The sequence below is a fragment of the Cotesia glomerata genome, linkage group LG4, assembly GCF_020080835.1.
Source record: "Cotesia glomerata isolate CgM1 linkage group LG4, MPM_Cglom_v2.3, whole genome shotgun sequence".
Classification (NCBI taxonomy): domain Eukaryota; kingdom Metazoa; phylum Arthropoda; class Insecta; order Hymenoptera; family Braconidae; genus Cotesia; species Cotesia glomerata.
In genome coordinates, this window is record NC_058161.1 from 6,221,943 (window position 1) to 6,246,902 (window position 24,960).

Consider the following 24,960-nt stretch of genomic DNA (forward strand, 5'->3'; position numbering starts at 1 on the left):
AAAAAAATTTCCATACTATTCATAACACATAATTTAAAATTATAATTTAGATAATTAAAAAATAGAAGAATAGATTTGATCGAAAAAAATGATTCGGTGAAAAACTGTTAAAAATATTAGAGTTCGAATTGATGGTATAAAAAATGTCTCAGTCGCTCTACTCGCACTCTTCATGGATTGGCATAGAGAATAGCGAATAAGAGAAGCAAGAGAAGGTTATATACGTATGTATATATATACATATATAAATGGACGTTCAGAGAGCACGGCTGTGGCGGTTGTGTATAGCTAGCATAGCAACAACCGTTGTCCGCTTCGGGGTCCCATCGACTCCGCACGCGCAGGAAAGAGGAGAGAGCACGTTCGACAAAACGACGAAGAAGGATAAGGAAGGAAGGAAGGACCAACGAATAGGAGGATAAGGTTCGATGAAAAAGAGAGAGCTTGCGAAAGATAAAGAAAAGAGAGAGTAAGAGTAGACAGCTCGCACCAAACGAGAATCGAGTTTGCCTCGATGGTAACTCGAATATCTACTAAATTTATACGAGAAACATGCTAAATAAAAAATCATTTTTCTTTTTCATTAATTTGTTTAAATTTACTTATTCTGTCATTTTTTGACACATGCATCAGTTTTATGAATATTTTTTTTTAATCATTAATAATTATCATGTGAAATAATATCAAAAAATGAATTTTCGAGTGATTACTTAAAAGTAATTGACTTAAATGCAAGCATTTAAAAATGATAAATAAAAATTGAATTAAATAACAAGAATCACTTGTCGGAGAGAGCAAGAGACTCAAAGTAAAGCAAGTTCACAGGCCGCTTTATCGAATAAATCTCACTTTGTACTGGCGGTGTTTATTCGAAGCCAATTAAACTACTACGAAGGAAGGAAGGATAAAAGAAAGGATTCTTCTTCATGAATGACTTAAATTAAGTGCTCTGCTCGTATAATAACATGCTAATAATTAATACTCTTTTAAATATTATTCAAATTTTTTATTTTTATTTTTTTTGTCTATCGCTACTTTCATTTCATCAGAAAAAAAAATTATTACAATGTGTATTTTAGCCGCTATTTATTTTCATACTGCTGTAAATATCGTTTATCAACAGAATGTAAAGTTATAGATTGCCAGTGACAAAAACAATAATTTGCGTCACTGACATCTCAATACTTAAATAAATAAATTGTCCAAGCAATATCACGATAAAGCGTAAAAAAATTTTAAGTACGCTTTTTAGTGATTAATAAACAATATAAATTTTTTTTTATTATTTTTTTATTTTTAATTAATAGAGTTGATATTACTATTAGCTTGCTATTGTATGAATTAACAGAAGCAATAATATTTTATTCTTTAAAAATAAATGAATAAAAAGGAAAATAAATAACTTCCCTGCAACGTTAACTTTCTTCTCAATATTCATTTTAATATTTTATTTTTCATATGCGCAAGCTTTAAGACAAATTAACGCGCTGCTGCTTGAATTATGTTGCAGTAATTTTCTTCTAGACCCCTTATCATTTTTCCGTGAATATACATAACTTTAAACACCTATATATTAATAGGTATTTTTATAAATATTAAGTCGGTATCATCTGTTGATCTTAACTAATGAAAATTTTTATTATTCATTAATTTTTTGTAATTAAATGATTTTACAATTCTAATTAATTTCATTTATTTTTATTGCTGATGATAATTTTATTAAGTTTCATTCAAATTTTTCAAGTCTTCAAAAATATAAATAATATTATTTTTTTTTTTTAATTTAACATAAATTTTAAAAATAAATTAAAAAAAAATTTGTTTTCAACCAAAACTATTTTTAGGATTAACTGAAAAAAAGTTTTTTCATTCATTTTGTCATAAATAACTGAAACAGACAAAAATAAAAACCGAATAAAAAGTAATGGTATGTACTTCCGCATGTGAGTTGATGTAATGACAGACTTAAGGGTAAATTATTAAGTGATTATAGGTACGTTAAAAATAAACAAGACTTGGAATGTATTTCCGATAGTTATAAATTCATAAAAAAGGTTGTTATTTATGCATGTATTAAAACGAAATTTATATATTTATTTGTTTAAATTCACTATTGTGAAGTTATTTATTAATTTTAGTATGTTGATTTGATTAACATATTTATCTGGTGCATCCGGTTAGGTATTAAAAGACTGGTTAGTGTAGTGTAGTTGTACTTAATTATAAAATAACAATCAAACGTCATACATGAGAAAGCACCAAGTAATTCCAATTAAAAGCAATCGACTATTCAGTGAGCATGAAGGTCCACTTTGGGATTAAAACAAAAGGACTGAAAAGCTCCTGGTGACCGCGAGGCGATTTTACTCACCCTCGTATAGTTGCAGTTTGCTAGATAGAGAACAAGGAGGAAAATGAAGAGAAGGAAAGTATTGCGAGGAGAGAGGAGAGGAGAAGAGAAATGGAACGTAGATCAAGAAACATGAATGAAGCGGAATGCGTGCTGGCTATCGCACAGCCTATGTCAGCCTTTCGTGACCTCGTGTTCGCGGTTCTCAACCCTTTCTTTATCCATTTTTACTTTATTATCCTTATTCATACGCTATTTTTACTATTATTATTACAAAAAATTCTATTCATTTTTGTAAAAAAATTTTTTAAAAATTATTACTTATTCTCTTGTTTTTTTTTTTTTTTTGTAATCGCGGTTTTATATTTATCTAGAACTATAATTTAAAAAATTTGTAAAAAATTTTGTTAACATTAAAGAATTTTTTTTCTTAACTTTTAACGTGAATTATTTCTTAACAATAAAAGTTAAAAAAAAATTGACAAGGATTTTTTTTTTATAGAGAATTATATTTCCTGTAAATAAGGTGTCATCATTTTTTTCATATCTTTAAAAATGCTCCGAAAATTCGAATTTGAAACTTTTATTTTTCACAAGTGTAAAAATTAATTTTAAACAATTAAAAATACTTTCAGATGTTTTTGTTATTATTATTGCGATTTTTTATACAATTTCTAATAATATCATATCTCAATTAAATCATAATCGTTCTGGGAATCCCCAGAAATTAAAGTAATAGTAAGTAAATCGATTCGCAAGTTGTGATTCGTTGACGGGACTACTGTCGTGCGGTAGCACATGTAAATGAGGCCGTGCACGAGGCTTTGCTTTTTCAAGTAGAACGACGACGTCGGGAACGATTACTGTACACACTCAACTGTGTGTTACACGTACTGTAATGTACATATTGTACTGTACGGTGGCGTTAACGACCAGATCAGGAGAATGAAGTGAGATAGAGAGTCTGTCGTAGAGTGTCTGAGAGCCTCTGTCCGAACGTGTTAATGAATGATATTTTTTTCATTCAACCGCGCCCTGACCCACATTTACAACTGGAGGCTCGTGCACTACACCGTGCGCACTCTGACTGCTTTCCGATACGCCTCGTCAAAACAAAGAAAAAAAGAGTCCTACTAATCAACATTTTTCTTTCATACACTACTCTGGAAAGCCCATTTTTTAAATTCGTTTATTTTATTTTATATTTTAATCCAAAAAATTCATTTTTAATTAAGTCATATCATTCATTAAAATTTATATGAAAGATTAAAGAGATATACGGTTTTGGTTTTATATTTTTTCATTAAGTAACAATAATCGATATAGTGGCCAAACAGGTAAAATTTTTTATCGATGAAAGTTAGATAAATATTTTAAATATCACAAGTTATAAAATTCTAATTTAAGCTCTCCAATCGCTAGACATAAACTAATAATAGAAAAATTTTTAAATTCAAAATGATTTTCTTGTTTTAAGCGTTTTACTCTTTTTCATCAGGTTAACAATATTTTAGTATGAAATTTCTCTAATCAACTAAATTTATTGATTTAAAAACATTATTAATGAATGTTATTTCAAAACAAGTACAAAATTGTAACACTTTACAAAATTAGAAATTTTGAATTTTTCAATAATTAAATTATTGAAAATTTATACGGTAAAGAAATTGAAATTTTTAGTTTGACATAGCAACTTGTAGACTTTAACCTTATTATACACACATATAGAGTTTAATTTTTAATTAGGAATTTTACTTTAGGGTGTTTAAATAAATAAACAACCATCCATTTGACGTTTACTCTGTAAATAATTTACACTGTACAATTAATTTTTTATGATTGTATTAATTTATAGTTGATATAAAAAATGTTTTCAGTCTTTCTGTATCCTCCCGCCCAAACGCCAACGCATACGTTAAATTAACGACTACCGCTACCGACTTATATAGGATTTTATTCGCTCTTATTCAGTATTTCTATGTTATATTTCTGTTGTGCAGATTGTATATATGCATCCAGATTCGAGTTTGTGGGTATATAGTTGTTTTGTGTAGGAGGAAGAGAATAAGGGAAAGAGAGTGGGAGGGTAAAAGTACTGCAGACACCCCACACGGACGATGCCAAGGGGGTCGTTACTCGAGGACACGCACATATACACTTTCTCGTAGTTCCCTTGAGCCTCTTTCCTCACGAAAAATAATTCTCACTCATAAATTTTTTTCAACTATCCATTAATTTTAATCTATTATTTTAATTGTTACTTTTTTTTCTTTTATTATATTGTTTAAAGATACTATTAATAAAATATTGAATTTTAGTTATTTTATTATTTACGAGGAATTTTTTTCCAACGAAAATGATTTTTTTATTGAATTATTTTAGGGTGAATTTAATACGTCTGTTTATTTATTTACTTGATGGCGCGTACTTTTTTTTGCAATCAATTGTTCAAATAAAAATAAAATAATTTGTTTTCAGTGAGTGGCGGGCGAACGGGAACGGGTGGTGCACCGCTATACGGACGACTAGTAGCTGAGGAACCACTACCAGGATATGGAACAGGAGCGGGAGTCGGTGGTGCTGGAGGTGGGATTGGAACTGGGGCTGTACCCCAAGAGACACCCGCGGATATCCACGCAATGCAAGCAAGGATACCCCACAGGTTTCGGGACCCTGCGACTGCGCCGCTACGGAAACTTAGTGTTGATCTCATTAAAACTTACAAACACATCAATGAGGTAAGCTCAAGTAAAACCAACACTATTTTTTTTTATTTTATCAAAGACGATTATCCAATTTCAACAATTTTAGATTATCCAGCTTTAGCTCCGGTGGAAAAATTGCTATGGCGCGAAAGATCGTATTTAAACTTTAATAAATTTCTTTTATATTCTAACAAGATAAATTTTAAGAAATTACAATAATCTAGAAAATTTAATTTTTTGAATAAGAATAAAATTTTCGTGCTTTTTATTACAGAAAATTTCAATAAATTAAAAATAATAATTTTTGAAAGTTTAAAGTAGATGATTATTTCTATTGATAAAAAAATGTATTTAAAAATAATCAAAGTTGCTTTTTTAATTTTTATATCAAATCTATAAAATAATTATTTTCTCTATTGATCATTATTTTTCTCATCAAATTAAACTTTTAAAAATATTTATTTTTTTTCGCAGCTTGAGAAAGCGAGATCATTTATTTAAAAACTTAAAATTCTGCTTAACAAATAATTTATTGAATATTCATTTGAGCATGTCTGAAAAATTATTTTTTATATATTAAAAAATTCTAATAAATCCTTCTATCAATTCAAGTAAAATATTAAAAATGTAAAAAAATTGTCTAAGTTTTTTTTTTTTGTTTAAAAACTAAATTTTTATTAGTAAGATAATTTTTATCTTATTCAAAATTCAAATTTAAAATTCTAACAATTTTATTCTTGAAGTTATCAAATAAATTCACAGAAAAAGAAACTTGCACCAAGAAAATTTTAAGGAAGATAAAAGTTATTTTGGAGTAAGAAGAAATTTTCTTGTCTCAAGAAACTTTGACTTTATTCATGAAATTTTCAATCGTCCTTAATATTTTCTTGAGCCAAGAAAATTTACCCTCCAGTCAAGAATTTTTTTTTTAGTGTGTTATTTGCGAAAATTGTAAATTTTTTTTTGGTAAATTAATAGAGGTAATAAAATATGAAATGTATCTTTTATAAAATTACATATACAAAATGATAACTTGAAGTTAAATTTATAAATTTTTCGCACCAAAAAATTACATTGTTAAGTTAAAGCTGAATCATAGATATTAACAAAAATAAATAAATATATAGCGCGTATTTATCGGAAGTAAATACATTAAAAAAATTTTTTCGTAGGTAGTATTAATCACTAGAATTTAGGAGGTTAAAACTCATAAAGCATAGCTAATAATCTAGTGTCTCAAGAGTAAAATAACAGAGTTTAGTCAGCCCCTGTACATGACGCACGTGTAAGAAAAGTGAGTAGTCGAGGGTTAGATTGAACGTCCCAACGCCGTCTCTGATTGTGAACGACTAATTCTCCCTATCTGAGTTGATCTCTCTTTGGTGTTGGTGATAGTGACGATAGTATGATGGTAATACTGGTGTGGTAGTAGTTAAACGGGCTGCCATGCCGACAGCCCTGGGGACAAGGTGGGTGGCCGCGGCACAAGGCTCACTACAAAAGAGAGGAGAAGACTAAGGGGTGACTTGTGGCGCCTGCCGAGGTTTCAGCTCGCTCATCCGTTGACTCGTTACACTGGTCTTAAATATCCACCGACACCTGAGAGCTAACAGCTAAACTGACCAAATGGGCTCGCTTTTACCCTTTGCTATCTTTCCTCTGTTATATTGGTCATTCACAACACCGTTACAATTACAACCAATACCTTTTAACTCTATAATTTGATTATTTAAGTTAATTTAGGCTTTAATAAACGTAAAGTTCAATTTTTAAATAATTTTTTTCGTTATTTAGTAAAAATAAAACTGAAAGTTCAAAAGTTCAATTGCTGGGTGGCGATCGACCGGAAAAGTCAGGAAATTTTGTAGTCATTTTTAATTAATGATTTAATTTTTAATTTTTTGATCTATAATAATTAAAAAGAATTTAATAAATAAGATCAATATTGACTTTTACATTATTTATTGTATTTTATAGAGTAATAGATACTTTATTTAATTGAATTTATTTTTTTAATCAAACAAAAATCTGTAAAAGGTTTGACTCCGTAAATCTTGGTCACAAATATTTCACGCGGTTTTTTATAATATTTTAATAAAACTATGATAGAACCTTTATTTTGCGAGATAATTGAAAAATTTATTTATTTTTTTTATTAGGTCCTAAAATTTTATGTATTCATCAAAAAATTCGAAGATTATCACCCTGAATTGTATAAATATTAAAAACTTAGAATTTTATTTTTATTTTAAATGCTATTCGCTTAGAAAGTTAATTATAAAAATAATACTTTGAACACTACTAAACATGCATTTATGGTTGATTAATGTCGTATTTTGAGTAAAAAAGAAAAATTTAATTATCTCCACCCTGTATACGTAATATATATTTAAATGGTTTGTTGAGTCACGCTAAAAGTTTAGGAAGTAATTAATGGATAATAAATTTAAAAAGCAGAGACCATGACAGTGAATCATTTTCGTAAAAGCTTTTATTATTCAAACAACCAATATTATTGTCAAAAATAATATAATTGCGTAAAATTAAAGATCTGCAAATGTTAATTATCCAATAATATCGCATAAATATCTCTTATCAATTAAAAACTACTAATGCTCGAATATAAAAAAGAATATTTCATAAATATTACAAAGAGTTTTTTTTTTTACAGTTCTAATTATGGTTATTTTTTCAACCAATTATTTTTGTTTAACAATCGCAAAAAATAAATTTTTATTTAAAATTATTATTTCGAGCAATTATTTCAACTAGCTATTTCAAAAATTAAATTAATTAAAAAAAATCATTACGATTTGTTATTTTCGTATTATAAAACTCTCGATGTTTTTTTAAAAAATAAAATATTATAAAGTAATAATTATCTTAGCTTAAATAATTTCAATAAAAATAAACAGTAATTTGTGTATTTGAAAAATTTTTTGTTTATGCTTCACTTTATCGAGAAATTTATAAAACGATGAGTGGGAGAATTATAAAGGATAATTTTTAACGAATTGAGTGAATTAATTACCACGCGTAGTCTTATCACGCCTTTACAAGAAGTAAATTATAATTTTTTTTTGGTTATACAATTCAAAAAAACTTTTGATATTTCTAACAATTTTAACAAAAACACTGTTTGAGTGCTTAAAAATAAATAATGATTTTGACTAGTAAATTAATATTAACGGATCGGTATGAGTGGTAAATAAAAGTAACTGTTATAAAGAAACTTGATGCAGTGAACAATAGATTATAAACCATTAAATTTAATGGTTACTTTCATACACATAAATATGTGTACTTGGAGAATACGAAGTACTTTTTATAGTTACTACGGTGAAAAGACGTCACGCAAGGTAAATTATCCACGACGAGGAAAATTGATGATACGACCCTTTAATAATTTCGTAGTGTCATTGGCGTTGGTGAATATTTTCTATTTTAATTCAAGATTAAGAATGTATATAAGTATATACTATGTCTTAATTTTAAATTTACGAATATTGTGAATCTTCAGGCGTAACTATTTCCTATTTTTACGAATAATTAACCACGATTATTAATTTTAATATAAACTTTACGTAACTTCTTCAGTATTTTTTGCTGATACTTAATTTTTTAAAATAACATAAACTTGAAATTTATTGAACAAAATGTGTAAAAGACACAAAGTAATTTTAGTAAATTATAATTTTGTTATTCATCTTCATAAAATGAAAATTAAAACAAGCAAACAAACCACAATACAAACGAAATTCTTTCAAGTGTGAAAAAAAAAACCAAACAAAATAAAACACAGACCATTTTTATTTTCTTTAAAAAGAAATTTTTCTTCTTTCTTTATCGCTTCTCCTTTAACACTTATTTTATTTATTTATTTTTATTTTTTTTTTTTATCGCGGTGATTTTTTTTTCATTTATTCCCCCTATACCCAGTATAGTACAGACCGGTTTGTTCGTCAGGAACTCGAGATCGTCGTTGAGTCTAAATTGTAACGATAACTACGTCGCGATTAAACAGCCAGGGATATCCCGAAGCTTTTTTACACTAGACTGAGACTAAAATAAATGAAATGATAAATATAAAGAAAAAATGAGAGAGAGAAAGCAAGAAAGATCTTTAAGATCGCTTTGGTAGGACAGCCATTATTCTTTGCCTTCAAGGCACGCAAGAACAACTCCTTTATTTTTCATCCCTCTCAACCGTTTACTGGACTTGACGATTTTCACCCGAGACAAGCTTTACTTTTTTAAGGAAATGCACGTCCAATATATAAAATCATGTGGATCCATTCGTGCTGACAATTTTTTTTTCCTTCCAAATGATAATAATAATAATAAACAATTGGAAAAAATGAAATAAAAATAATATGAAATATTAAAAGAAGATGGAGTAAAAATGTGCGTGATCTAACTGGTATGAAGGGCATGGCTTGTCCTGAGCACATTCCGAGAGTGGTGAGCAACCGTCGCATGACCATCGTGTCTAGTCGGAGAATTCTGCATCTATCTCTCTTGGTATATACTGAACCAGGTCAGTCAACTATGCACTCAGGTGCCAAGCTACTACTCTCATAGCGGCGGTTAGCATACTCCATTTATCAGTTAGCACAGACGACATACATAGCCAGCGGTATGGAAATTTTTTAACAAAATAAAAATCATAAGAGAAGGATGTCCCAATTAGTAATCACTTAACTTACTATTTTAATCATCATTACTTTGAAAGTACTTCCACTTACTGTTTTTTTTATTTCTTTTATTTCAACACTTAACATTGCCCTTTTGTCTGATCGAATAGAAATTAACTCAAGTAGGCTTTTTGTTCCTACTCACTAAATTTTATTTTTTTTGACAGTCTGTTGCTTTGACAAAATTTATCATTATTTTATTAATTGCATGCCTTAAGCGTGAGCGTAGGTATGTTCTACTCTCGCCTAAAAATCAAGATCACGTGTTTTGTCACAATAATTTGTATTTGACAGACATAATATGCATATAAATGCTACAAAAATTACACTGCCAGATGAAAAAATAATCACTAATCATTTAAAAAGTTTTTTTAATAACTATTTTTACATAATTTAATAAAAAAAAAAGTGGTTGCTGTTGGGGTAAATACTATAACTTTAATAAAAATCCATTTTTATATTTTTTTTTTTAATCAATTCATTATTTATTTGCGAACGCAAGGAATACAAAACTGTAGCTTAAAACAGTTTCTAATTACAATAAATTTTTTTTGGTTGGTCTCGAGAGAAATTTTGTTGTCTTTTAACAGCCATATATTATTTTTTATTCCAAATACAGCTTAAACTATATCCTACACAGAAAGAAAGGTTCACTTGAGCCAAGAAAATATTTTTCTTCATAATTATTTACTTGGGCGAAAAAAAAATTTTTTTTTGACACAAGAAATTTCACTTATTCCAACAAATCAATTCCCTTGCTTCAAGAAATACGTTTCTTGATCCAAGACAATTTATTTAAGTCAAGAAAATTTTCTTGTTTTGAGAAAATTTCTCTCTTGCTCCAAAAAATTAATTTCTTGATAGAAGTAAATTTTCTTGTCTTGAGAAAATTTTCTCTTCCTTCGGGCGACCGAAAATTTACTTGAGCCAAGAATTTTGTTCTCCAGTCAAGAAATCTTTCTTTCTGTGTATAACATAATACTGAATGTCGGTAATGTAATCTCAAATTTTTTTTTTTCTCCGATTCACGCGGAAAAATTCAAATTAACTTGAGTTGAATAATACTTTTACTTTCAATCAATTTTTTTTCTCTCTGTGATTAATATTGTATCTACTTAGAAAAATTTACAAATAACACGAGCGCTTAAGGCATGCACATTTGGATTTTCCAAACTTTTTAAATTTTTATTCATAACAATAATTGTTAAAAAAAACGTACACGGTTTTTATTAATCTAAAGTGTTGACTTTTTCTCATTGAGAAGGCTTAAACGGAAAGTTACCTCAAAAATGTTAACTGACAAAAGTTTTGGTTTTATCAAAGAACCGGAAAACAGCATAGACGGAAGCAAAATAGCTGGGGATAGTAGTAGAGCAGCAAGTATTGATAAAGAATAAGACGAGGAAACATACTGTTAGAAGACAACGAATATAAGGAACGAATGAACGAACAAGATAAGAAGAAAATAGTATAGAAAATAGTATAGAGAGTACAGTATAAGCAAAATAAGATGAACAACTAAACTCTAGGAAGTTAAAGAAGACGAAGAAGACTATAAAGAGTGAGAGAAAGTATCAATAGTTTCCAAGTGGCATTGCGATTTCGCCAAGTCTCCTCGTGAAGGCTGTTTCTCTTCATATATATATATATATATATATATATATATATATATATATATATATATATATATATATATATATATATATGCACAGCAACAACAGTCGTCACAGTCTAGTCTCTAGTCGCAAAATATAGAGAAGGGAAAATAACAAAAGACAGAATACAGAAGATAGAAGACGAGACAGTTTTCTCTCGTATATATGCTAAACGTTTCTCTGAGTGTCCATTGTTTTCTTCAATTGTAACCTCAGAACTGATTTTATTGGCTCCGTAGAATTAGATTCTGCCACGCTTTCAATATTTTTTTTGTTCCTATTTCCTCGTTTTTTTTTTTTTTGCTTTACTTCACACCGAATACCAACTCGAGCTGACTGTCGATTTGACAAGTCCACAGGATCAAGAGCCTATCCCACCCCAAACTAAACTCTGTTATATATAGATTGAGAAACTAAACTAGTCTAGAGTACATCGACAAGGCTAGGGTTTAGGTTTAATCAGCGTGTGGTTACCAAACTTCCATTGTCGTCCAATATTCGTGGCACGAGATAGAGGGACAGAAAAGGAAAAAAATAACAATAATATGGACAAGACGAAGAAGGACCGCTCTAAAAGTCTACACTAGTTTATATTAGGCCTCCTATTCTATCCTGACGAGAATAATGGAAATAACGAACCGTGATTGGGCTCCCAATTTATCTTTTTTTCTCATACATATAATACTAAGTCGGCTATTAATTTAATTATACTTTTTTAATATTTTCATTACTATTATTAAAGATTTTTTTCATCTTGTAACCAACAGTTTATCCGGGTTTTTGTCCAGCCCTGTCCTGGAGTAAGTAATTACACTAAACTCTTGTATTGTTACACGTACAACACCCATGCTCTATAATTTTCGGCTTACAAAAGTAAGGGATTAATCCTAAACCACAAGACTTAAGTTACTAAAACCTGCGTGGTGCCTGAGCCATGCCCTTTATATATAAATATATGTATATACATCCACACATAATATAACATATATATATTTATAAAAGGCAGTCTTGGAAACTTTCCGTTGACCGTTACTTGTTAGTCTGCTGATGACTCAGAAGGCCAAAAATTCAGGGACGTATCAACTTATTGGCATCGTCTTCTTTCTTCAATTATTACTTTTAATCTTCATACAATACCATCTGATGCGGGATATATAGACGATAAACGTAGTCACATCGTCATCAGACTTAAAATATCCACTAAAATTTATTTTTGTACTGTCCAATTGATTTATCGTTAAAATTTTTCAATTCACATGGTAGCTCGGTCTACTTTTAATGGTAATGATCTCAGATTCATAAAAAAAAAAATATGAGTCAAACGCCAGAATCAATGAAACTCAAATATCTAAAGTTAAATATCTAATGATACGTCAGAAATCTTGTCTATGGTATTTTTAAGTTTGAAACAGATCGATCTAAAGTTAAGACACTGGTGATGGATATATTGGACCAGACAAGGAATAGGAAGTAGCACTTAGATGCGAACTAATTTCTGAGAGAGATATGTGTGAAATTTAGTTAAGTGTGGAATAACCAAAAGAAACCTTTAGTTCTTACCATAGTTTATTTTCGTTGAATAAATTAAGAAAAATTTATTTTTAGTCACCTTATCACTGAGAAAAAAAAATTTTTTTGTCCAGAAAAAAATTTCTTGACTTAAGAAGAATCGTTTAAAATTAATTTTGGTTTTTTGACAAAAGAATATCAATATCTATCATGATAATAAAATGTTGGCAGTAATTTTGATAGATTAACAAATGAATAGGTTCACGAATTAAACAAAAAATACTTCGATTAATTCGATCAATTCTTGAGACAAGAAAATTTTCTCAAGAGTAGTACTTTTTTTTCTCAGTGTAGGGAACAATAAATTCATAAATAAACGATAAAATTTATGTTTAAATTTATGTTTCGAAATTATTAATATTTGATAATCTTTTTTTTTTATTCTTATAGTTTACTTTACCTTCACTGAATTATTATTGGTACAATCTACACAGAAAAAACAAATTTCTTGCGCCAAGAAAATTTTAAGGAAGACAAAAGTTATTTTGGAGCAAGAAGAAATTTTCTTGACTCAAGAAAATTTTCTTTGCTCAAGAAACTATGACTTTATTCAAGAAATTTTCAATCTTCCTTAATATTTTCTTAAACCAAGAAAATTCACACTCCAGTCAAGAATTTTTTTTTTCAGTATAGTCTTGATTAAGCATGAAAAAAAAAAATGTGTATATATTGTCTAAAACCAAAAATTTTGAACATTTAAAAATTGTAAAGCATAAAATTTCTTAAACATTATTAATTAAAAAAATCTCAAAAAATTTTTTTAAAAATTCTTTTTTAATTTAAAATTAAAAATTGAATTGTCCGTCTAAAAATTAGTCTCCTTTTCAAGTAACGTAAAGCATCAGCCGCCTCTTCGATCTCAGCAGCCCCCGCCTTTAAGAATTATATAAGGAGGGATCGATTGGTCACTCTAGAGCTTTCATTTCTTTTTATTTTTATCATCATCTTACCATCTCTCTTTATTTTTTTTTTCGTCTAGACTCTAGACTCTCTTACATTACCAATTCGTTGTATGTATTCTATGCTCTGTCTCTCATCAGATTCCGTTCTCTTGGTAGTTGATAGGAGATGGTATGATGCTGCTAGTAATAGTAATAATAATAGTAATCTATATATATAAAAGAGGATGTTTGTATATATGTCATCGATAAACTCAGAAACTATTTGACCGATCATTATGAAAATTGGTATGCTTATGTATTTTATCACGGAGAAGGTTTATATGTTATGCCCATTGATGTAACTTCGCCACCAGGCGGCGCTGTCAAGTATCGACTTCCGCCCCGTTCAACCGATTGTCATAAAAATTGGCATGACCATGTATTTTTCTTATGAAGAAAACGAACATGCTATGTCCATTGATGTAATCTCGCCACCAGGCGGCGATGTCAAGTATCGACTTCCGCCCAGTTCAACCGATTGTCATAAAATTGGCATGACCATGTATTTTTCTATGAAGAAAACGAACATGCTATGTCCATTGATGTAACTTCGCCACCAGGCGGCGCTGTCAAGTATCGACTTCCGCCCCGTTCAACCGATTGTCATAAAAAATTGGCATGACCATGTATTTTACCGCAGAGAAAGTAAATATGATGTCCATGTTATTAAATATCACCATCATATAGCGCTTAAATGCATTAAGTTCTATAGCGATCAACTGATTTAAAAATTTTATATGCGGCAATGAATGCAATAAAATGTTTTCTCATTAAATTCAATGAGTTATTTTACAACTTATCTATATATATATAAAAGAGGATGTTTGTATATATGACATCGATAAAATCAGAATCTATTTGACCGATCATTATGAAAATTGGTATGTTTATGTATTTTTTCACGGAAAAGGTTTATATGGATATGCCCATTGATGTAACTCACCACCAGGCGGCGCTGTAAAGTATCGACTACCACACCGTTCAACCGATTGTCATAAAAATTGGTATGACCATGTATTTTTCCACGGAGAAAGTAAATATGATGTCCATGTCATTAAATATTACCATCAGATAGCGCTTCAATGCATTAAGTTCTATAGCGATCAACTGATTTAAAATTTTATTTGCGGCAATGAAGGCAATAAAATGTTTTCTTTCATTAAATTCAAGTGGTTATTTTAAAACTTATATTAAACAAGAAAATGAAAGAAGTAACTAAGCTTTATTTGTAAACAAAAAAATATAATTTATTTAAAAAACAAATCAGCTAACTTCAAATAAGGTACCGGCGGGTAATAAGGCCTAAAGCTAAGGGAGATTTTGAAAAAAAAATCGAAAATATTGCATTTAATTATTGAAATGTATCATCGATTTTTATATTAATACATTAGCCATAAAAATATAATGGAATAATGGTAATTTTCACCTCATAAACAAAACAAAATTAAATGTTTTCAAAACCTTGCGAATAGGCTTTATTTACTACTACGGTAGGGTAATAAAGCCTGCGGGTTAAACATACTAGAAATAGTTATACCATACTTAATAAAATTGATATTAGAGATCAATCATCACTTAAATTTAGTAACAATACTTTCTAAGATGTTGATAAAAAAATTAGAACAATGATTTTAAATTATTAAATATAAAATTATAAAAATGTTTACCATTTACCCAAACCGTTTTTTAGGAATTCTCCTGCGCTACTTTAGTATATGACGGATGATGAAATAGATGACAGGAAACGTTGTATCGGGACTCTATAAAATTGTAGCGAAATTTCTATGCTAGACGCTTCTACTAGAGAAGTCTTTAGCGGAAGTGGTGATTTTAAATATCATTTCTATCACTTAGGCTTATTACCCGCGGGTACCTTATATCATTTGTTATTTAACATCAATATTTATCTGTCAAAACTAAACATAATTTTTAACTTCCCGCTAAAAAAAATTGAAAATTTTTTGAAATTCGGGAAGTTATTGGTTTTACCTGTTTTGCGAAAATCGAGTTTTTATCCGATTTCGGCGTTTTAAGGTCACAAAGAAGCTTCCCTGACTATTCCCCGCGATGGTGTCTGTGCGGCTGTATGTATGTATGTTTTTTTTTTATTTTTTTTTTTTTTTTTTATAGAGGAGGTAAAATACATTTACGTATGCCAGAACTTGGTGCTGGTGCCAGGACTAGGTGTTGGTGCCTGGGTATATAGGACTCAGAAGTCAATATTATTTTGCAACAATACCGACTAAACATCCTCCTCTCTCCTTTCCCCCATAGATGTTAGGGGAAGACTGGATCGAGACCGCGTTAGCATTACTTTTCGATCCAGTCCATGTTGTGTCTCACGAAACCTACTTCATGTCACTACTGGTTTCTAATCCCTTTCTGCGATTTTTTTTCGTTTAAAAGGCGCTGCGCGTAGGCTGCGATTGAAGCTGACCAGTTTTCTTCTTTTGTGATCATGCAGGTTACCAAGCCCTCAGGGGAAAGCGTTCTGCCTATTGTTTCTTCGGTGCTGATTCTGTCAAACTTCCTTCCACCGATCACACTCGAAAAACGTGTGCTCGGCGTTGTCAATTTTGTCTGGGCAGTATTTGCACGTAATAATTACCGTAACTCCTATACTTTCCCGCTGCTTCACAGCATTATTTATATTTGTGAAAATTCTTACCGTAAGATGGACGGTGTGGCTTTAATGTATATAGAATAAGCAAAAGGAAATTTAGTATAGACCGGATAGCTCAAATGGTAGAGTAGCCGACATATGTCTTCGGAAGGTTCTGGGTCTGAATCCCAGTCCGAGCTATCTAATAATTCTTTTTCTCGCATACTCTATAAACTCACATTAAGATGATCCTCTCCACATTCCTTTCTCAATCCTTTCCTCCCACACCCTGTTACGTGAATGTGGAACGCTTCACGTAATAATTACCGTAACTCCTATTCTTCCCTGTTTGACAGCATTATTTATATTTATATTTGTAAATGGTGTGCTGTGCAAATCTATCTTGAAAAGATAGGCATGTATGTGTGTGTGTGTGTGTGTGATGTGTGTGTGTGTGTGGGTGTGTAAACCTCTTATAACTTTTGAACGGCTTGACTGATCGGATCGAAATAGGTGGCGATCGAAAGAGTATCATTGCCATTAAATTTCGTGAAAATTTGAATCGATTCGGTTCGCTAGATTTTGAGAAATCTCAAAAATAAAATTTTCAAAAAATCGTTTTTTTGGAATAACCTAAACTGCTTTACCGATCAATTCCAAAAACTAATTAGCTCTTAAGTTTAAAAAATCACGTCGATTGCCACCAGTCCCGTCAAAATCGGTTGATTCGTTCGAGAGTTATCGAAAACGAAAAATTTTCAAAAAAGTGTTTTTTTCACTTAACTTCGACATTTCTTTTTGGATCGTTTTTAACAAAATAAAATAATTATAAGAACCCAAAAAATTACGTGAATTGCCACCAAGAACGTCGAAATCGGTTGATTGGTTCGTGAATTATCGTTGTCGAAAAAATTCGTAAAAAGTGAATTTTTCTAATTTCTCTAAGATCTTCGGTTCGATCAGTTTGTGTCTAAAAGTTTATTATAGATTCTGAGAAACTGCGTGAAATACTGCCAACCACGTGAAAATCAATTTATTCATTCAGAAATTATTGCAGTTCTAAAATTAAAAAATTACTGTTTTATTAAACTCTTATCAGACTTTTTTGAGCTCGAAGACTTCAAAAGCTTAGAACAGCTTAACTCTATGAGCTTGGAGAGCTCGAAATAAAATAAATTATATTTTTAAGCTCGAAGAGCTCAAAACGCCATAAGTGCAATTTTAAGACCTTATTTATAGAATTAGCGGGAAGTTCCAGGGATGGCCTTTAGGGTCAACCGTTTTCCAAATTTTTTTTATACCTGAACAAGATTTGCTGGAGTAATTTCAAATATAATTGGCTTAAGAACATCCGGAAACACAAATTATTTTATGTTTACCGTCGAGAAAAAATAATGTGAACTACTTGATGATGTTAAAGGAGTATCGTGAGCTGTTCATTCTAAAAATTTTATGAACATCAGGAAGAATATAATTGAATTCGATATATTGCATACAAAGTTATAATTATAACTATAGAAAATACAAATTTGCAATCAATAACAACAATTTAAAAATTATTATCTCTTTTTTCTTAATTGATACGATTTTGAGGTTATCCACATTTACAACGCTCAAGCCTTGCGTCGTACTTTTGATCGTCGATTTTGAGATGAGCCCGATATTTTTATATAGATCACAAAGTGGATGTTACACTAACTGATATGTTTATGAGTTTGGTTAGCAATTTTCACCCGCAAGAGACAAAGCTTGAAGGAAAATGAATTCGAAGATGAATGATGGTTGACATATTGCGACAATAGAATTTATTATTTACAATGTATTGAAATATATGTACTTTGTTCAATACACTAAGCTTTAGCCCGACGAAGCGGGCTGGGTTCGCTAGTATTAAATGTTTACGAAACTAAACGTGTGGTAGTAGAAGAGCGTTGCCAGTTTTTCTTAACTTGGTATGGTATGTCATTTACGATGGGAAGAGTCTGCATAGCCCCCCTACCGGTAAAAATAAAATTTAAAAACTACTATTATTATTATTGTGGAAAATCATCTATTTTATATAATTTAAAAAAGAAAGAAAATTTTGTGAACACATTTTTTTAACCATAATTCGTAATTTCTGGTAGCCCCATACACTGAAAAAAAACTTCACTTAAATCAAGAGAAAAATGTCTTAGTTTAAAAATTTTTCTACTCAAATAAAGAAGATAAAATTCTTCAAAATTATTTACTTAATTTAAGTAAATTTTTTTTCCGTGTAGTAACTGCAGATTATTCGTAATAATTACTTGAATAAAAAATAATTATTCTATTAAAATCATCACCGATTAAAATTGACAATAAAAAATAAAAACGTGGTGGAACATTAAAATCTGGAAGGTCGTAAAACGGTGCTCTTAAGTTTAGTTTCATATGACTTCATTCATGACTCTTTGATCATTTATCTTGTTCGGTCTCTTTTCACCCCTCTCACATTCTTGTCTTTATCCGCGTGTATGGTCCTCCCACCAATTTGCAACTTGAATCTCTGTATAGTTTAGTTCTAAGTATGTATCTTTACTGTATCTTTACTGTGTCATCCAATGCAATGCACTCCACTTAATATCACTATACCTTTACATTGCTATGCTACTGTACAGTACTACTATTACTATTACTATATATATAAACACTTCTTAGTTACTGAGATTCATGGAGCGACCTCGTCTGATGACGTGGCATTTCGTCATCCAGTCTGACAGTTAACGTTATTAAAATATCTCAGATACTTTGGACTGATAGCCATCCCGCATTACTGACTTTATCCAGAGGAAAAATGTCCTTTTAATTATTTTTTACCCACTATAAACTTTATTTTTTACCTTTTCATCCACTCTGTCAACTTAATCACGCACATTACCATTTTATTGTTCTTTTTTATGATTCAAAATTATTTTTTCATTTTGTTTAATGTTGCTTTTCATAATTTAACGCATCTTTCATTTTTATTTGTTTTTCAACCGCTCAACTGGCGGCTGATTAAATATTGTTAGAATATAATTAAAACAACAATGATAAAAAATTAACTGAGAAATAAAAAACTAAATAAAATTATAAGTTATAATTTAAAATTATACTTAGAAAAAAAATTTTTAAATCTAGTGCTAATACTAATAATTTACAAACATAATTGAAATAAAATTTTCAACGTATTTAAAGTTATAATTAAAAAAAAATTAATTTTAAGTGATATTTTTAAAAGGTTAAATTCAAAATAAAAAAATCAAACTAAGATATTTAGTACAAACATACTAATTAAAATTACACCAAATTTTTTTTTATTAAAATCAAACAATATTAAATAAAACGCACTTTAATGTTTCACATTTTAAAGCAAACTATTGATATTACGTATTAAAGAATATCTTAACGCTAATGCGTACCTTGAAAATAAAATAATTTGGTAATCTCAATTTATAAATTATTAAAGCTCCATAATATAAATTACAATCTAATTAATTGATTGGGAAGTTATAAAAACAATACAACGTTGAGAAAAAATATTTTGAATAAAAAAAAAAATTTTTTTTTAATACTTAACCACTGATTAAAACTAAAAGAAAATTATACTTTTTAAACAAATTGAAATATCTTTACTCAAAAGACGCGGCTTTCTTAAAAGAAGTCGGTATTATCTTAAAGCAATGTTATCGACTTTTTAATCTAAGGTAACATTTTTTTAGGAGAAATATTTGAAAACAATAAAATTCTTCTGAAAAGACTAAAATTCTTGAATGAAGAATTCTATTTTCATCCAAATGTTTTAAAGTATTTATACAAAAACGAATTTCTTAAATTGTGAGAATCAAATATTTTGGAGCAAAACACTTTTCTTGACTCAATTAATTTTTTTTTCTTCATCAACACGTTTTTATTATATTAGCTTGACCTGTAACTATGTAACGGAATCTTTCGACGTCATTCTTGTCGACTTTGAAGAATCTGATGAATTAGAAAATTTGCACACGTATTGAAGAGCGATGATGAAACAATATTTGATAACTTAATCTTAGTCCTCTAGGATCATCATAATAAAAAAAATTATTAATTTAACAGATGAAACATTTGCTGTTATTTTTTCAATTACATAAAATATTCCAATTTAATGCTTGTAGTTTATAATTACACCCTAAAAAATTAAAAAGTAAATTATAATTTTAAAAATTAAAAAACATGATTTAAAAAAAATTCATTTTTATGATAAAAAAAAATCGTAGAGAGCATTTTAAGATATTTTTATAATAATTTTTTTTGAAATATCTAATAACAAAATATTTCCAATAATGAATATCAAGCACACCCGTGCTTTTTTTTACAATCTAATGAATTTTAAACTTGTTAAAAATTATTTTTAACTTTTTAGTTTGATTTGTTATTGATAATCGCATTTTTTACTTTTTTAAACTAAAATTTATTAATGTTACAGTCTAATGTTTGTTTTGCAATTACACAGAAAAAAAAATTAACTTGAAAAATTCTTAAATGAAATAAAATTTATTTATACCAAGAAAAATTTCTTAAAGAACTTTTTTACTCAAATCAAGAAGATAAAATTCTTCAAATGTATTTAAGTAAATTTTTAACTTCCCGCTAAGAAAATCGAAGATTTTCAAAAATCGAGGTTATTGTTTTCACCCCGTTTTACAAAAATCGAGTTTTCATCGAATCTCGACGTTTCGAGGTCCTAGGAAGCTTCCCTGACTATTCCTGCGATGGTGTCTGAATGTATGTATGTATGTGTGGATGTATGTAAACCTCTCATAACTTTTAAACGGCTTGACCGATTTGATCGCGGTTGGTGCCATTCGAAAGGGCTTGACCAAACTTAGATTTCGAATATATTTTGGAACGATTCGAACCAGTAGATTTTGAGAAACCGTAAAAAAACTATAAAAAAAAATTTTTTCAAATGCGGTTTTTTTGGAATAACTTTTAAACGGCTCTACTGATCTATTCCAAAAACTAATCAGCTCTCAACATCAAATAACCACGTCAATCAGTTGATTCGTTCGTGAGTTATCGTTGACGAAAGAGAACCGGAAAAAGTGTTTTTTTTGGAATTACTCCGAAATTTTTTGTTTTATCAATTTAAACTTGGAGATTCTTCATGAAACTTAACAAACTGCATCGAATGCCACCAACCGCATGAAAATCGGTTCATTCATTCAAAAGTTATTGCTATTTTAAAATTCAAAAAAGAGTGTTTTATTAAACTATTGAGCTCGAAGAGCTCAAAAGCATACAAAAGCTATTTTTTTGAGCTCAGAGAGCTCAAAATAACATACAAATTGTATTTATGAGCTCGAAGAGCTCAAAAACGTCATAAGTGCAATTTCAAGCGTTTAGGTATAGAATTGGCGGGAAGTTGCAGGGATGGCCTTCAGGGTCAACTGCTTTTATAATCTTTTTTTTCTTTAAATTAAACGTAAAAATATTTTGATCTGGATTGGGCGGTTAATAATTTCTTTATAAATAGATTAGCAGAAAAAAAGGGGTAACAAAAAGCATAAATTGATAGAAGAAGATGTATAAATATGTATTATCTATTGATATATTTATAAATAGCTGTAAAGAGTGAATGGTCTAGTGTCGCTTGAGCTTGGTATAACAACGAATGCAGCATATGGGGCCGGTCTCATGCACTCGCGCATAGCAACAGAAACGCGGGAGTGAGACAAGGACTATACTAGGGTCTAGCCAATGGTTGGTGTGCCGTTGTGCAGACGACCGGAGGCAGCAACGTGTTGAAGAGAGTATGCATAAAAACCCGACTCGTGGGTGTGACTGAGAAAAAGAAACAGTGATAAGAAGAGAGCAGAGTAATGCAGAGAAGTATAAGCAGAGTCAGAGCCAGAACCAGAACCAGAGTAGTATAGAGAGTACAGTAGAGTAGAGGATTCACGACCAGACCAGACGAGACGCGAAGAGCAAAGAGACGACGGTAGTTACCCTTTCCTCAGTGATAAGGGGGATAGGGAGTCGGCGCGCGACGTCGCCAAGAACCCTCTACTCCACCTCTACAGGAGCAACACAGAGAAAGAGGAAAATTTTTTAAAAAATAAAGAGACACAAGTTAGACAGAGACAATAATATTACCAAAAGACCTAAACCAAAGTGAAGAGAATCTGAGTTTTAGTGGTAGGTAGTAGATGCAGCCAGTCCGGTAGGAGTGAGTCTGAGAAAGAAAACGAGATGGTGCCACCTTGTACTCACAATCCAAACAGAAAATCTCCGAGGAGGTAAAAGATGTCTAGCCTCTACTCTACTCCCTTGGTCTTTGCTCTTCGGTCCTTGTTCTATTCTGTTCCTCTAGTTGTTCTTACTATACGAAGGTCCTTTAATCTACCGAAAATCCTTCTGGCTTATCAATCAAAGTCAACCTTAAGTTAAAGGAAAAGATTATTTAACCCCCAATGCTGGCTGGTGACGTCCAGTCAAACGCACTCCTTTCAATTCGAATCTCAATACATCCCTGAACGGTAATTCTCATTAGCATAGATCTTCTATTATATATCTATATATCTATATATTATATATTACTCTTAGATACTACATGTCGTTGTATATCAACATCTATATATTTAACAACGACAATGACGACCTGAATCGAGCGTGCATCGACGTTGTTGAACCAGGCCAAAGAGGTCACGTAAAGCGCACCGGGTTTAGGGTAGGTCGCGCCTAACGCCGAGTTCGTGATTTTCGATGCCATACCAATATCACAATCAAACGCCATTCATATACTACTACTGTATCTAGACACATATGTTCTATGTCCTCTGTACCAATCGTTAAGCCCTTAAAGTCATAATGTCAGTTTAAATGCCGAATTAAATATAAGTATATTATAATAAAATGATAAACTTCCACTTGGACTTGATATCGTCATTGCTACACAGATAAAAAGGTTCACTTGAGCCAAGAAAATAGTTTTCTTCCTAATTATTTTCTTGAGAAAAAAATTTTTTTTTGAAAAGAAATTTTACTTATTCCAACAAAATTAATTTTCTTGCTTTGAGAAATACGTGTCTTGACCCAAGAAAATTTATTTAAGTCAAGAAAATCTTGTTGTTTTGAGAAAATTCAGCCTCTTGCTCCAAAAAATTTAGTTCTTGATAGAAGTAAATTTTCTTGTCTTGAGAAAATTTCTCTCTTGTGTCAAAAAATTAAATATAAAGATAGAAGTAAATTTTCATTAATATTTTTATTGATTAACATGTCAAATAGGAAGATCAAATAATATTTCATCATTTTTTTTCATTCAATATGTATAATTGCACGCTAAAATAATATAAAATGAGTATCAAGTATTCAAGAGAAAAATTTTCTCAAGGTGAGAAAATTTTTTTCTCAGCTGAAGTAGGTGGCGCTGCTTCCCTAAAGTATCTAAAAATCTTGATTAGTTATAAAAATTTATTGTATCAAGTATTTATGATAATTTGAATTAAGAAAAAATGACTTCCACCAAGAGTAGAATTTAAAGAAAAATTTTTATTTCGGCCAACACAACTTTGGTCTTCCTTCAGGCACCCGAAAATTTTCTTGAGCCAAGAATTTTACTCTCCAGTCAAGAAATTTTTCTTTCTGTGTAAAATTTGAATTATTTTCGGCGTTATTTGCATAGATTATTTTGTACAGCTATTTATATCTAGTAGTATTTAGTCTAGTAAAAGTCCAAGTGATTGATATAATAATAGAAAAAGAGGGACAAATATAAAAATAATTATTTATAAATGTTTAGTTGTTGATATGTTGATTAGTCTAGATGGTAGTTAAAACGATGAGGTCATTGACCGATGGACTACCGGTGGGTAATACCTCATTCGAGACGCGACGAGACTGAAACTGAGAGGCAGGGGCAGAGGCTTTTCATGCTTTCCTGGGTCTAGTCTCTGAAACTCATCCAAGATTTTCCTCCGCTTTAATAACGCCGCGAATTAATAAGTTATTGTTGTCATTAACCTTTTTTTTTAAGATTAATAAAATTTAAGAAATCGATACTTTTGCTTGTAATTAAAGTTAAGATTTTTGATCTCAGCTTTTCTTAGATTATTAATTTAGTTTAGATGGAAATAATATTTTTCTATTAAACCAGCATGATTTTCACGTGGTCGCATTGATATCGATTGCGCGCGGTGTAGTGCCGGCGTATTGGATTCTGCGCTTTATAATTCAACGTTTGTCTCTTACTCGCTTGTATGCTTGTTGGCGGATGGTTCATTGGTTAATTCTGTTGCGCTGGCTTCACTTGCAATGTAATAATATAACACAATAGTTGTTATGATAATGGGGATGAAAAACATTTGAATATGTACTGGAATAAAGTGCCACGGGATAGGAGTAGTCTATAAACATGAAGAGTTGGAGGAGAAAGAGAATGAGAATTATGAAGATGTACGGGCTCA

General features: G+C 30.1%; 1 protein-coding gene across 2 annotated transcripts in view; it reads left to right on the plus strand.

The window, feature by feature from the left end:
- LOC123264362 (serine/threonine-protein kinase minibrain) overlaps nt 1–24,960 on the plus strand; it is a 52,254-nt gene that overhangs the window by 20,101 nt on the left and 7,193 nt on the right. For both annotated transcript variants that reach the window (XM_044727612.1, XM_044727611.1), the window contains one exon: nt 4,829–5,088. In XM_044727612.1, coding sequence (XP_044583547.1) covers nt 4,829–5,088 — 260 coding nt within the window. The remainder of the gene's footprint in view (nt 1–4,828; nt 5,089–24,960) is intronic.